At 35.6% G+C, this 14,656-nt stretch overlaps 2 protein-coding genes across 2 annotated transcripts; one reads left to right on the forward strand and one right to left on the reverse strand.

The window, feature by feature from the left end:
- The first annotated feature begins 39 nt into the window (after positions 1 to 39).
- Positions 40 to 7,207, forward strand: styx (serine/threonine/tyrosine interacting protein). Its single transcript, XM_067455826.1, has 11 exons — positions 40 to 253; positions 1,757 to 1,789; positions 2,507 to 2,560; positions 2,636 to 2,733; positions 2,842 to 2,902; positions 3,004 to 3,040; positions 3,173 to 3,212; positions 3,365 to 3,415; positions 4,516 to 4,588; positions 4,673 to 4,766; positions 6,692 to 7,207. Exons 1-11 carry the CDS (start codon positions 194 to 196, stop codon positions 6,763 to 6,765), a joined length of 675 nt encoding a protein of 224 aa, XP_067311927.1. The 5' UTR covers positions 40 to 193; the 3' UTR covers positions 6,766 to 7,207.
- A 97-nt stretch (positions 7,208 to 7,304) lies between these two features.
- gnpnat1 (glucosamine-phosphate N-acetyltransferase 1) lies at positions 7,305 to 13,296 on the reverse strand. The gene is made up of 6 exons (XM_067455827.1): positions 13,159 to 13,296; positions 11,559 to 11,722; positions 11,407 to 11,469; positions 8,724 to 8,851; positions 8,591 to 8,652; positions 7,305 to 8,430 (listed from the first exon to the last, which is right to left on the reverse strand). The coding sequence occupies exons 2-6, from the start codon at positions 11,710 to 11,712 to the stop codon at positions 8,283 to 8,285; spliced, it is 555 nt and encodes a 184-aa protein (XP_067311928.1). The 5' UTR covers positions 11,713 to 11,722; positions 13,159 to 13,296; the 3' UTR covers positions 7,305 to 8,282.
- Positions 13,297 to 14,656: the final 1,360 nt, after the last annotated feature.

A 14,656-nucleotide genomic window follows, 5' to 3' on the forward strand; every position in this document is an offset into this window, starting at 1 on the left:
AATCCTGAAACACCGCCCCCTTTCCGACGTATGGTGCTCGCGTGTCACGTGACCGCCGTCGGTGGAAGCAGCATGGCGTGCGTGAGCGCGGAGCTCCTCCAAAAACTCTACTTTATTTGTACTTAGTTCTTCCTTAAATTCAATTCATCAAAGGCGACGTGAACGAATTGAAAGCTGGGATATCGCACGCAGCATGGACGAAGGGAATAAACTCCAGTTCCCGTCCCTGCCCTCCGCCAAAGAAGAGCAGCTGGTATGTTATGAACACATTAGCGCAGTGCTAACAACTGCTGGATTACACTTTCTCTTCACTATGTCTGTTTCAAAGCTCTACATATATGACTAGTATGTGTCAGTGCATGAATAAAGCGGGTTTGCTGATATTTTTAATGGATAGTAGAGCTCTTTCACTTAACTCTTTGCGGTGTGCGCTTAGCATGTTCATCCAGTGGCAGTGTGTAAGAATAACAACTCAGAAATCAGTCATCATACATATCTCATTGCAAATGACGTCCTGAGAAGTATTTGTTATGATATTGTGAATAAAATGTGAATAATCCGGTCATTTAAATGCATTACCGATGTTTAATTTCTTTATTAATACTTTCAGACACTACCAACCAAATCGTGTCTTTTGCCTTAATTACGTGACTAATTTTGAATATAGCCACAACAAAAATAAAAATAACCCATTTAATTGGCAATATACACTTTTCAGACTTCTAGCTTAACTTTTAAATCTATGCAAACGTAAAGACTTGGTAAAAATGCATTATTTATGGCATAAATCTAATGCATTAAGTGTATGATGTTGTACATGCACACTTGAAGTGCATTCTTGCTTTATTTTTTGTCTAACTTGACCAGTAAAAATGACCAGTGCAAATGGGTTGTTGACGTGGCATGGCATTTTCATAAATAAAAATGAATATAATTGGTATTGTCATCATTTTAAAATGCAGTAAATGGTTAAACATTTCTTTGTCTTACATGGATCTGCGAATATAAAAACTGCTTTGTCTTTAGATTTTTTTTTTTGTTACATTTCTGAGGCAAATCTCAAAATCGTACTGTGGTGTGGCTGTCAAGCACGGGTCAATAAATTACAACTTTTATCAATTAAAAAGAAAAGCATACACATGTTAATACGTACCTCAGGCATCATTATACAAGTGTATTTTAGTAAATGAAAATCATTTTTGTTCATCCACAAGCTTAGGAACTTAATAAATGTTGTCCTTTGGTGTGGCACCATATCCTGATTTTAAACAGGGCAATTCTACAGACAAGTTTAATTAGTTAAAGGACCTCATTCAGGGTCACGTTACTGTGAAGCCCCTGACATGCACATGGTAAGATTTTGTCTCAGAATTGAATTAACTTGTTTGGAACCAATATAAAAGTGTAAATATCTGTTGTCCTTTGGTGCAATTCTTTCTGTCACACCATAAGACACATTTCGGTAAGAATGTTCAAAAAACAGTGAAAGAACTGACCCTTTATATTTTCTCAAACATCAGACTTCCCATTACATAACAAAAGTGGCATATTAAAAAAAACAAGCATTTGTTTTGTCAACTACCCAAATCTTGTTAAAAAATGTCACATCAATTATTGGCTAGTCTTGATCACAGGTAGGTTAATGATGATGTTTTATTCCTGTATTGGGCTGCAGTTTATGGTGCTTTTTCTTTTTGTAAACATGTAAGAATGCTTGTAAAACTAATAATCTGATTTTGTAATCCCATTTCTGCAGGACTGGGCGTATCCAATGAGAAGAGAGATGCAGGTGATCATGGAATAGACTTTGCACATGAATGATTGTATAGGATTATGTATTATGGCTCTTGTACCACTGTAGTATTTGTGGTACAGGATATTACTGTGTTAGTACAAACATCAAGTACTTTTACACCACCCTCCCCCCGTGTCTTTATTGTCAGTCAGCAGCACCTTCAATAGAAATTTCTTGTATATTTTATATTTGGCGAGTCACTGTCTTAAAGCTACACTGTGTAATATTTTCCCCCATCTAGCGGTGAAAAGGTATATGACCATCCAGTTTCTGTTCCTCTCAATTCCAATTTCGTTTTAACTCCTACAGTGGCCGATTTAGTCCAAGATTAACATGGCAATCCCCCTATTCACATTCAACACGGTGCCATCGAGTGTTAAAACGCGAAAGGCGAAGCTTGAATTTACGGGTATGTCCCTCTTTGACTAATGTACTTTCAAGATGGAGGGGCAACATGGCGACCGGCATTCGAGCCCCTCACCCGTATGTATTTTCAATGGCATATTATAAACTTACAAGAATACTTTATTACTTGAAAGAAGTAAATATACATTAATGAGCACATATATTTTTGAAAAAACTAAGTGTTTTTAGCTAAGAAAAAACAAAAAAAGTTACACAGTGTAGCTTTAAGTATGTTTCCTATCTCATTCTCATCAAATGATCACTTTTTCTACTTTTACTGAAACTAAGTCTGTTGTAATGATTTAGGAAATCCTCCCAGGCTTGTTTCTTGGACCCTATTCGGCTGCTATGAAGAGCAAGGTAATGTAGAGACTATCTGTTCTTGATGAAAATGATCTGTATCCTGGCTTTCCTGTAATTCATTCTCTCTTTCAGCTCTCAATGCTGGAGAAGCAGGGCATAACTCACATCGTGTGTGTCAGACAAGACATTGAGGCCAACTTTATAAAGCCAAACTTTCCCCACAAATTTAGGTATTTTGATTTCTGGTAGACCATTATTCTGTGCACATATGCGAGTTGTACTCAATATAAAGGTCCACTGTTTCTAACCGCTGATTTACATTATTTCTTTGTTTATAGGTACCTTGTTTTAGATATAGCAGATAACCCTGTGGAAAATATAATTAGATATTTCCCAATGGTAAGCTGGCCTTTCTTTATATGTTTTATTTTATAAATGCATTTTATTTGGTGTGTGTGATTCTTTTGTCTAATTATGATTGCCTATTTTTCTCTCAATAGACTAAAGAATTTATTGATGGATGTTTAGAGACGGGGGGTAATAAATGTTTTTACATATTAATATTGTGTAGTAATTAGCAGCATTCATATGAGTATGAACTTTATACTATACTAGATTTTTATTATTTCTTTTGTCATCTCATCCACCTTGCACATTTTTGTGTTGCAGGAAAGGTACTTGTTCATGGAAATGCAGGGATATCAAGAAGGTTCATACTATTTATTATTATTATATATATTTATGAAATATTCACCTTTTTTGAATTTTTAAAATAAGTTATTCTCCTTTGGGGACATTTGGGGATTTTACGTAATATCTAATATTTTATCGATATTAAATATATATTTTGTTTTTTTCCAGTGCTGCCTTAGTTATTGCCTACCTTATGGAGACATTTGGTGTAAAATACAGGTAATGGTGGAGAAACAGTTAACATATGTCCAAAAATATTAAAATGCAGCACTAGGTAACTTTTCAACCTTCATAATATATTTTTTAAGACTCTTGTGATGATAAATCGACTTACAATAGGTTGAATGACACATCTGCCATAGCCTGATGGGGTCTGTATCGTTTTTAATCATACTTTTAAACTTCGGGTTTCGGGTAGTAACCCGAGAACAAAAATAACTACAAAATTCGACTGTTTTAGGGCATATACGTCACTTCCACCAACACACACACTTCCTTAAATTCGGACATGCGAGCCCAACTTTGTTCGTCGGATAATATAGTCATGTCTGAAGCAGCACAGACAAATAAGAAAGAAAAGGTTTTGTTGGAGGAAAGCAATTAGAGGAAACAAAAAAGTGATGGGATTAAAGGCAGGACGAGGATCAACATTGGACCAGCATTTGCTCGTTGGCGTGAGCTGAAGCAGGCGTGCCCGACCGATGCTGTCATGCTTGTTATGGTGATTACCTACCACTCAAACATTGAAGTATCATATAGATTCTGTAAAACGGTAACCAATAGACTACTATAATGACGCTGGCCTGTAAACGTGAGCATCGTGATTATTTGCCGTTTGAAAAAAATAAAACCCATGACATTATTTTCACATGACATGCTGAAACATATGCCACTGACTGTACCTGGGATGAAGACATTTCACACGCGACGCCAGAAGAACACCTGCATGTGAACTCCTCCTGCAGTGTTCAGGGGAACTGTTAGTGCTGCACCAACCCGCGGGCCCGCTTTTATGAAATTTGGCCTGCCCCGCACCTCTGTATATATTTTTACAACCCGCCCCGCACCGGTGACCATTAAATAGACATACGGGGTCCGAGGGTTATGAGACGACCCGCGCATCACTAGTTCAGGGCTATCTGGGTTGTCATGTCAACAAATGCTCGTGCGATGGCATCCCCTGATGTAGGATGACAGAGCTTACGACAGTAGTTGAGGACATTATTTTTTCCCAACTGTAGGGGGACCCCAAAGGCAAAAGTTACCCAGTGCTGATTTAATACATGATAATGAGTTTGAATTGTATTATATCTTTACAGGGATGCCTTTAGTCATGTACAGGAAAGAAGATTTTGTATTAATCCCAATGTTGGCTTTGTTCATCAGCTACAGGTATGATTTAAAGAAGTCTCAACATTAACTGCTATAGCTGTTTTTTATAAATAATAAATGGATGTTCTTTCTGTTTTCATCAAGGAATATGAAGCAATATATCTTGCAAAGCTAACCATCAAGATGATGTCACCCATTCAATTGGGCAGGTCTTTCTCCATCCAAGCTGGGATGCCAGGTAAGAGAACAATATTTTATGGCCCAATGGTCAGTTTGTAGTAGTTGAGTTATTTGTACGAGTGAAGCATAGTATATTGGTATCGTATGATCAGTTATCAGCTGATCTTTTTTAAAATGATCAATATTGAATATTTAATTATACCAGGCCGGCGGTGAGAGAGAGAACTCTGGCTGTTCAGCTTAGTGAACGAGTCAATGCATGAGAATAATAGCAAAACATTTAGCAAAGTAGTCAAAATGATAAGCACGTGCTGCTTTGTTTACAGTTTGTGTTTCTGCAACCCGCAGCATTGGTTTCCCTTTTTAAATGACGAATATAGACTAATATATCTGCAGAAATAGACCATTGTCTCATATATACACACAGGCACAAAACGCTTATAATAGGTGACATTCGGCCGTAGTTCTTCGGTGTGTTCCAGTGCAGCTTTTTTCCCCTGGCACGAGGCGACAATACAATCAGCTTTATTCAGCGCTAGTACTGTGGCGTCGGTTTGGTGTGTCTCTACCCTAACACTTAAAAACACTAATACTGTTAAATCTTTAGGAATTCTTAAAATGAATATTCATTTTGCATACTGAACATTTATAATCATGTTGTGATGCTTAAATTCACCAGTAGTGTTTACAATGAGTGATTTAAGTTTTTAGGGATTTATTTATTTGGATGAAATTGTGTATTATTTTCTAGCTTGTTCTCTTTTTGTGTACTTTATTTATTTTTTGCATTCTGACTCTGTTGGTGGCTTTATATGATTAATTTGTTCTTAGTAACTCTTTTGTTAGTCACTTCAGATGAAAACATTTGCTAAATGAAAATCTGTGGTGGTGCTAAATTATTTGGTTGATTGTACTATAAAACTGAGTTCTTTGTGGCTTATTTAGCACAATAACTTTTGTTAACGTCAAATGCATAATGCATTTTTCTTTGTTAAAGGTGCAGGATTGCGGTAAAAAAAAAGTGGTAAAATGTCCAAAAATCACTAGGCCAGTGTTAAATATTTTGTTCAGCTGTTCTTACAATATCACAAACTATTTGTAAATTGTGAGAAAATTGCTATTTTAACCAAGGAGCCAGGACGTCTGAGGGAGTTGCCAGTCAATCGCGTCATATCTACCGATAACCGAGTTAACCTCGGTTTCCGGTTTTATTTGGCAGAAACGTTTTACTCTTAGCATTGTGTAACAATAGTCACAGCAGCTGCTAAGCAAACGTACAGAGTAAAGTCATAACATCATTTTATACACACTTAAATGTATCTGATATGATAAACAGAGCTGCGTTACCTCATACTCATGACCAGAAAAGCGGAAATGGCACCAGCGGCGGTCTCCCTTCAAAATAAAAGTCTGTGTTTTGCACAACAATCGCTCCAGTGGCCTTGCTAGCTCACACAGCACTCGCCCCTTCTTTGCTTCATACAACAGTGACATTAATAATCGCATCCATGAACATGATTTCTGCCCAAGTCCTATCCCGATTCTTTCCCACCGACTGTAAGGTGAAGACCACATGTATCAAGATTCTGAACTCAAACTTGCCGTTATGAAGCTACGCCTGTTTCAAATAGGTGCCCTCTAGCGGGTGGAAAAGTTACATAGTGCAGCTTTAAAACCAAGCCGAAACATACACAACTTTCTTTTATTAATATAGCTAATATATATATATATATATATATATAGCTAGTAAGGGTATTTTACTTGCAATAAAACAGTACACTAATAAGTATGATAGGCCTCTTTAATTTGATTTTAAAAAATCTTTTGTTTTTATGCATTGATGCAAAATTATTTACATCAGCATCAAAAACAATTATATTCCACAACTCTAGTAGTTTGTACGTAACAGTAATGTATGGAACTACATTATTCTTAAATGTACTAATTCACACTGTGACTGCCTAATATCTTCTTTGCAAACAGGAAGCCTAAAGCGAACACTAGAAGAGGATGAAGATTTCGGAAGTATGCAAGTTACAGCTGCACAAAATGGATAGGCTTTACTAAAAAGTGCTTTACCACAGTGGACTTTTCTTTATACATTTTTATTGGGATTAAAAATGTAAATATTTGTACAGAGGTTGGGAGGGAGAGACTGCTCCTCGTGACCCTTGGAGCTGGGGAAGGTTTGATATGTTTTTTTTTTGTTTTTTTTGAGCTGTATGCACTGAATTTTTTGCAGTTTTATAGTATTTAAAGCATTTTGCATTTGCAGCGGGACAGTATTGCAATAATGCACTTTTGATACTTGAATTACTGTTATGTTTATGGACGGATCTGGGTTGGGGTGAGGGGGAATCAAAGAAATGCGACTGTCACTGCCACAGAAATGAAATGGTAGGATGAATCAGTCAGTCTTTATGTAGGGAATGAATAAGGAAAGACACATTTTGCCATAGAATTAACATCCCACTGCTCAATAAAAGATGGCTACTTACACCATGCGTTTTCATCCTCATCAATCCTTGGTGTACAGATATGTGACTGCTTGTGATAAGAATGTTGGGTGTGGATAGATTTCAAATAATAATCCAAATTCATTGAAATATAATATGATTTTTTTAATCCATTTACCCACCTGTTATTCAATGGTTTTACATCAATTATAAAACATAACGTTTACAAAAGCAAACATATCACTGCCACATATTTAGTTGTTGACTGAGAGATGACAAAGTATTTATATGCCCTTTATTTGTCGGCTATCAGTGCAAATACAAAAATAAAAGCATTTAGCATATAAAGAGATGCTTTCATTGCATCAGGATATGTTTTAAAATAATTTATTTTCCTTCAACTAGGTTTGACGCAACTAATGATTCCGCATCACCAGTGGCTAAGACTAGAGCCAAAACTAAGTAAATGCATGGGCATAATAAATAAATATAAACCATTTTTCCTAATAATGTTCTCTATGTTTAAGAGTAGTACCTTCAAGAGAAATGTAAATACGTAGATTCTATACACAACTCGCTCATAGCATGAAAAATGTGATTTGAGTTTTGGTAGAAGCATAAAGCACAAACCACTGCATTAACGTTAAGTAAAAGAGGGAAACATGCCTTAAAGACATTTGTAAATTGTTTGAAACAGTTTCTGGAATTAAAAATAATTTCCCTCTAACAAAAATGTCTTGTATAGAAATCTTTACATTAGAAAATATTCAAGTAGATAAGCCCTTCTTAAAAACGAAACCATTTTGTCTCTTCTCTTTAACAGTGTAAACCACAGATTCTGTATTTGATCATATCTGACTGCTTTAACTTTCTCTGCAAGTGCTTGATGTTGACATTTAGAAAAAATGTTCAGGAATATGCTCATTGTTCTGTGTTGTAGTGAATTCAAAATGCTTATTTTACAGTATTTGTTACTTGCCACATGATCAAGTGTATTGTTTTTCTTTTTTTTGCTGGCTAAAAAAGATGACAATTTCGAGGTAGGCTGATCTAAGATTCTCAGAAAAGAACAGATCAAGAGTTCTAAAGCAAATATAATGTTCAAGATTCTTTTGGATTCAGTCAAAGAACCGGCACTGCATGTAAGTGTCATCTGAAGAGGAATACCCAAACTTCTTATAAAACTCAACATTTTTCGGTGCACATTCCAGTGTTACTTTGTAGCACTGCAATTTTTTGCTGAGGAGAGTCAATGTTGATACCAACCTATAAAAAAACAACCAAATACATGTTTAAATATTATATATTTTAAATATTATTTATATATATATATATATATATATATATATATATATATATATATATATATATATTTTCCCGAATTCAAAATAAGTGTTGTAAAAGTGTTTTTAAAAGCCAAACTCACAGTTTTCCCAGCTGTTTCCCTCTGCACACATCACTCACAACCACTTCTTCCACACGCCCCCTCTGCCAGGACAAAAAAAAAGTTTATTATATTGTCTACTATGAAAATACAGATTCAAAATGTATTAAAATACCTTTGCACAAGCGTGGATGAATTTGTGCTCTATGATAAGTGTTGCTGTGGCGACAATTTGTCCAAGATTAGTGTCTTCCACCACTATGACATAATAGTCTCCAGTTTTCTTCAAATGTTCAAAATTTGCTGAAAAATATTTTAAAAAGTGAGCATTTTATTGTAATTTTTTTTTTAAATTGTCAATAGATTAAAAAGCATTTTTTCCCATAACTAATCGCACTTAATCATTGATCGTTAAATGTTTTTAATATTTTATATCGTAATAATTTCACAGTTACTCTCCAAATGAATGTAGAAACAACTTAAAGACAGTATATTTTAAATTTTTGTTGTAATGGCATCTTTTTATGAATGAGGGCCAGTATCACTGATACTAATATTGCTACTGATGTCTCTGAAATAAAAATCACAATCTCTATGAAATTCAAAATCACAGTATAATTGGAAGCAAGTTACATTTTTTTTTAGGCTTTAAAAAAATTTTTTTATTTAAGTGATAAGTTTGATAAATTATCAAACACTGTACAGTCTTCAGAGGCATAGCTACGGCGGGGAAAAGTAGGTCAATTCTAAGAGCCCGCAAACTTTTGGGACCCCCAGAGATTGGTTTTATTAGTAGTATTTACTAATATATTCTCGTATATAAAAGCTATTTTACATTTGAATAATATTTCACAATATTACAGCTTTTTTTAGTATTTTAATAACATAAGCCTTGGTGAGCAGAAGAGACTTGTTTAAAAAAAAAAATTTTTTTTAAATCATACCGTTCTCAAACTTTTGTTTTTAGTAGTAGTGTGTATAATTAAATGGCTGACAACAATTTTGGATTGCTATAGGTTGGCCTGTATGTTTGGTATGATAGGGGCCCAAGCTTATATTCTTTCATAGGGCCCAAAATTGCTATCTATGCCCCTGACAGTCGTAACTACATAATAAATTAAATATAGATTAATCCTTATTAAATCTGAAATTTCTTTCAGTTACCTTTGTTCTTTGATTAACTTTAATGACAAATCACAGCAACTGTTTTATTAGTCTGTTGTCACTTTAAATTATGCTGCTGCCGAATATGACGCAGATCTGCTGTGCTGTCCATAGACAGTAAAAGAAATGGACCGAGCGATCCCATTGACGTCAACGGCGAAATAATGAAGTCAACCTAGGGGCACTCACTTCCTGATGGCTGAGTGAACTGCGCAGGCTCAGACTGAGCTTGACGACGTAGATGTGACGTGAGCCTCCTGTCTGACAGCTGTAGGTCTTCTAGTAGTTGTGGAAAGTGAAATCTGAATCACGTTTAAATATTTTCTCCCGTTGCTTTTGGCTCACTATGGGCTTCTCCCCATTCTTCCCCCATGACTTTATCAGACTGTCTCCACGTCCCCCCGACTGCCTCATAGACAGTAAAGATTGCCTGCGAGCGTCTCCTCAGGTCTATACGGTAATTTCTCAACTGTGCGACAGAGTCGCGTTGGTTATGACGCAATCGTTAGCCTATTTTTACAAAAACAGCTTCTGCGGGGCGATAGTGTAAGATACAAGGTAACGGAAACTTTTATGCATTGTCGTGTTTCTTTAGAAATAAACAAAGGACAAATGGAGTCTTTAAACGTCTCAGATGTAAAGTTATTCACTGTCAAAGTGACTCAAAAATGAATGGGAGTCAATGGGATGCTAACAGCAGGTGATGGCTTGGTTAGCAATGGCAGCCCCTAGGGGTGGAACGCTTTCCGAGCGCTAGATTACCCCCTTGGTGCTGTCACGTGCATCTCATTTACTCCCAACTCTTAACGTCCATTTAAGACGTTATTTAACTAATTTAAGATAGCTCATATGAGAATACTCAACAAAGCGGCCATTTTGGCTTAATTCTGTGTTATGGTTCGTTCAAGCGTCGTGTGTGTCAGGATATTCACAGACAGCACGTTTTCTTTTGTCATGAATAATTTGCATGAATTAAGGGCATGATCAGATATTGTAATGCTAGCCAAAGGATGACAGAAAAAACGGACACAGTGTTAAAGGAAAACTCTACTTTTTTTGAAAATAGGCTGATTTTCCAAGTCCCTTAGTCTTTTTTTTTTTTTTTTTGCGTGATACTAATGGTCTAATCCGATTCAATGATGTATGCTAAGCTATGCTAAAAGTGCTCCCGCCAGATACAGAGATCACCCGAAAGGATTCAAAAATGGTAAAACTCAGACTTGGAAAATAAGCCTATTTTCAAAAAAAAGTGGAGTGTTCCTTTAAATATTTTGAACGAGTTAAACAGAAAAAAAATAATTGCGTGCGTTAACGCTCTAATTTTGAAAGCACTAAAAAATCAAACCATATAGACCTTGCGTAGCCCCACCCCTTTTCAGTGCTGCACTCCTTGTCTAATGCGTCTTCCGGTTTGTATTTTCACATTATGTAGGTAAGACCTTACGGATCACTTATGAATCACTCATTTAAAATGTTTTCCAGTCTACTGACAGGTTATGACATCCCCTTTAAACATAATGCTTATGATAACTTTCGTTAAAGTAGTAAATCGTCTACACCAGCTAATTACTCTTCGACAGTGATGCTGCAAAACTGGAAGTTCAAACACAAAATTCTAAAGATAGCTGTGTGCTTGTCCTTCTGGCGCATAAGGTATATGTGAAGAACTGTGAGATGTTTTGAACTCGCAGAACCTTTGAACTGTTCTTCTGTGACATCCCCAGCCACTGTGAGCTGTGATAACACCTTGTAGAAGCCTGAAAAAGGCATAAAGACAAACATATGTTCATCATGATTGTTTGAAGGACTAAACATGAGTGGGCAGATTGCTGAATGGTATCAGTACCTCTGTCTAGGTCAGCAGTACAGAGAGGACGGAGGACCAGACCTTCGCCGGGCTGAGAGGGAGAAATGGGAGGCGAGAAGGAGACGGTGTTGCTGCTCCAGTCCAGCTCTTGGAGCAGAGAAGGGTCAAACAGGGGCGTCTCGTCCAGAAGCATTCCAGAGGCCCTATAATAACATGTTAGACAAATTTAACTCCGATCAGGACTCACTGTCAATAAATGTGTTACTGATAACATTTTATTTGGACTTTGATCATCTAAACATTTACATTTCAAACAAACTTGTGTATAGCTACAGGTGCCTGTCTATGAAATCATCAGACACAAATATACACACATATATATATATATATATATATATATATATATATATATATATATATATATATATATATATATATATATATATATATATATATATATTATTAGAGTTAACTAAAATAATTAAAAAAAAAAAAACAATTGTTACTTCTTAAATAAAGTTAATTGAAATAAAGTATTAAAGAGATTTATTTTTTTAAAGTGCTTTTTTTCAAGTGAATTGGCAAAGGAAACTATTTTAATTTCTATAATAACAAAAACACAACAAACTTTCTAAACAAATTTAAATTAAAAGGTGACATTAAAATAAACATTCAATGACAATAAGATGAACTTTCTTTTAGAAGGGTTTTATTACAAACCAGTGTTGTAAAGTATTTGAGTAAATGCAATTAGTTACTGAAGTATTTTTGGCTAATTTGTAGTTTTACTAAAGAGTAAAACTAAAGAGTATCAAAGATATTAGCAACTTTTACTCTCTACTCTCTCTCTATTTGGCTTAAATTTTTAACCAGACAGTTGACAGTTGCCATTGACTTCTGTAGTAAAGAGAAAAATACTATGGAAGTCAAGGGGGCCCATAAACAGTTTGGTTACTGACATTCTTCAAAATATCTTATTTTGTGTTCAACAGAAGAAAGAAATTCATAGAGGTATGGAACAACTTCAGGGCGAGTAAATGTTGACAGATTTTTCATTTTGGGTGAACTATCACTTTCACTGAGACTTGTGGCTATTTTAGAAACTAAACGTGATTGCTCTCCTCTCAAAATGTATTGTTGAGTGTTAATCACATTTGAGCCTACATAAAAAAAAAAACTTAAGTACCGTTAAAATGAAATAAGGAACCTGCACTTTTAAGTTTTACTCAAGTATAGTTTTCATTTTACACCTCTGGTTACAAACCAAAAATCCAGAGTATGGCACAGTTTAACATCCAGTTAGTCTAAGTTGTGATTCCTGCATTTCCAATAAAAGACAATATTTCGATTAATGAGCATAAGACAATCTCAAAGCAGTTTATGACAGCCCCTAATAAATGAAACATTTAAATGACAAAGGTCACAATTCAGACTAGGATAATATAATAACATCACGTCCAGCTTCATTTCACATGGCTTTCAGTATTTATTTAAACCTACTATTCTATGGGGACGAAATTAACCTACATTCCCAATCTGTAATTCCCAAAATAACATCCATATGTTCATTTAAAATAATAAGAGCTCGCGATCAAACTTCTTTAGATTAAAATCCGAGATCAATTTGTCATTTACTTACGGAGACGTATGGATCTTGACCGCTTTTGCTTTTTCCTAAAATGTTTGAATGAATCCTGGCTGGCAACTCGATTCCAGTTACAGAGATCCTCAATGTTTCAGCATGTCATACACACTTCCTCCTGCGTTATTATTTTCCCCCTCGTATTCTAACGAGCCCCGCCCTTCGCCCAATGGCTGTTTGCTGTGTTTGGTACGGTTGATAATCGACATCTCAATTGTCCAATCGCAGACTTGCTGCAAGTACAGCTGCCCAATCATCGCAAACGCTGATCAGATAAAGGGCGGGACCTACGCTTTTCACCCCTCCTCCTATATCTGCGTGCGTGGAATATGACGTGGCGCGGGGTTTAACGAGGGCGCGGTGCAATGACGTTCGTGTATCCGGTTTTTCGGAAACGGAAAAGATGTTTAGCCGTTAACGTAAAGTCTACGAACTGGTTCTGTGATCTTAGACGCTTTAAATATGAAAACTGACACCGTCCGTCTGGTTCGACAAGACTGTCAAGATTGAAATGAAAATGTGTCTGCCATACTTACTGTGTGTAAGCCACGTGTTCAAACTGGTTCAACACCTACCAAACAATTACTGTGGTAAATACGCTCTCCCAACAGTCCACACGGTTAATACGACATATTGAGCCCGTGACACAGTGATTATGTAGGCTACTCATGCACGTTACAGTGTGATTGCTTGGTTATTGCTACAATGACACATTTGCCATGTATAGCCTATTGCTTGCATAATTAATATTATTTCGTAAGAATACACAGCTAATTTTCAATGGCTGTCAGATAGAAAGATTTCTTAAGCTTGCAGAATTGTCTAGTTACTACCAAGGAGTTCTAAATGACTGCTTTGAAGTATACAACATCTACCATGATCCCTTGGTTTTGTCTTGACTTCTAAGGACAGGCTGTGTAAACTGCAGTACATACTCAGACACACTTAGTAGCAGCAGTTACTGGAATTCATCTCTCTTCCTTCTCGTATTGATTTTCTCAAGTGTCTAAACAAAAAGAAATATTAATCATATTTTCAAATGATTTTAGATATCTTATGAGTGTACAGAAAGATCCAACAAGACATTTGAGAAGGAAACGCCAATTACAAGCCCTTTGATGTGCCTGCTATATAAGGTAGGCTATAATATCAAAACAGATCTCAAAGCAGTCAATAATTCAACATTCCTTATGAAGAATATTTAAACGTTTAGATATTTGGAAAATAATTTTCCCCCCTATCCAATCCATATTTTCTATTTTCTTTTTAAATTATTTTTAAGTTAATGGTTTAAGCTGCTTTATTCAACCATTTAAATTATTATTATTATTATTTTTTTTACAAATAAGGCCTAATGGTGTGGCTTGTCAATACGGTGCACACATTTAATGAAATAATGATAGTACATATAGACAAAGCACTTGTGACAACAGTAATTCCATAATGCATCTCCAATTACTGCTTAAAAATGCTGCAGGCATTCTTAATAAGCTCA

This window comes from Pseudorasbora parva, chromosome 10 (genome assembly GCF_024679245.1).
Source record: "Pseudorasbora parva isolate DD20220531a chromosome 10, ASM2467924v1, whole genome shotgun sequence".
Lineage (NCBI taxonomy): Eukaryota > Metazoa > Chordata > Actinopteri > Cypriniformes > Gobionidae > Pseudorasbora > Pseudorasbora parva.

Coding starts and splice junctions, on each gene's coding strand:
- styx (XM_067455826.1), top strand. CDS start 194: ATGGACGAAGGGAATAAACTCCAGTTCCCGTCCCTGCCCTCCGCCAAA. Junction 1,790..2,506: donor CAATGAGAAGAGAGATGCAG/GTGATCATGGAA, acceptor GTAATGATTTAG/GAAATCCTCCCAGGCTTGTT. Junction 2,903..3,003: donor TAATTAGATATTTCCCAATG/GTAAGCTGGCCT, acceptor TTCTCTCAATAG/ACTAAAGAATTTATTGATGG.
- gnpnat1 (XM_067455827.1), bottom strand. CDS start 11,712: ATGCTTCTGGACGAGACGCCCCTGTTTGACCCTTCTCTGCTCCAAGAG. Junction 11,470..11,558: donor TACTGCTGACCTAGACAGAG/GTACTGATACCA, acceptor TGCCTTTTTCAG/GCTTCTACAAGGTGTTATCA. Junction 8,431..8,590: donor GGGAAACAGCTGGGAAAACT/GTGAGTTTGGCT, acceptor GTTTTTTTATAG/GTTGGTATCAACATTGACTC.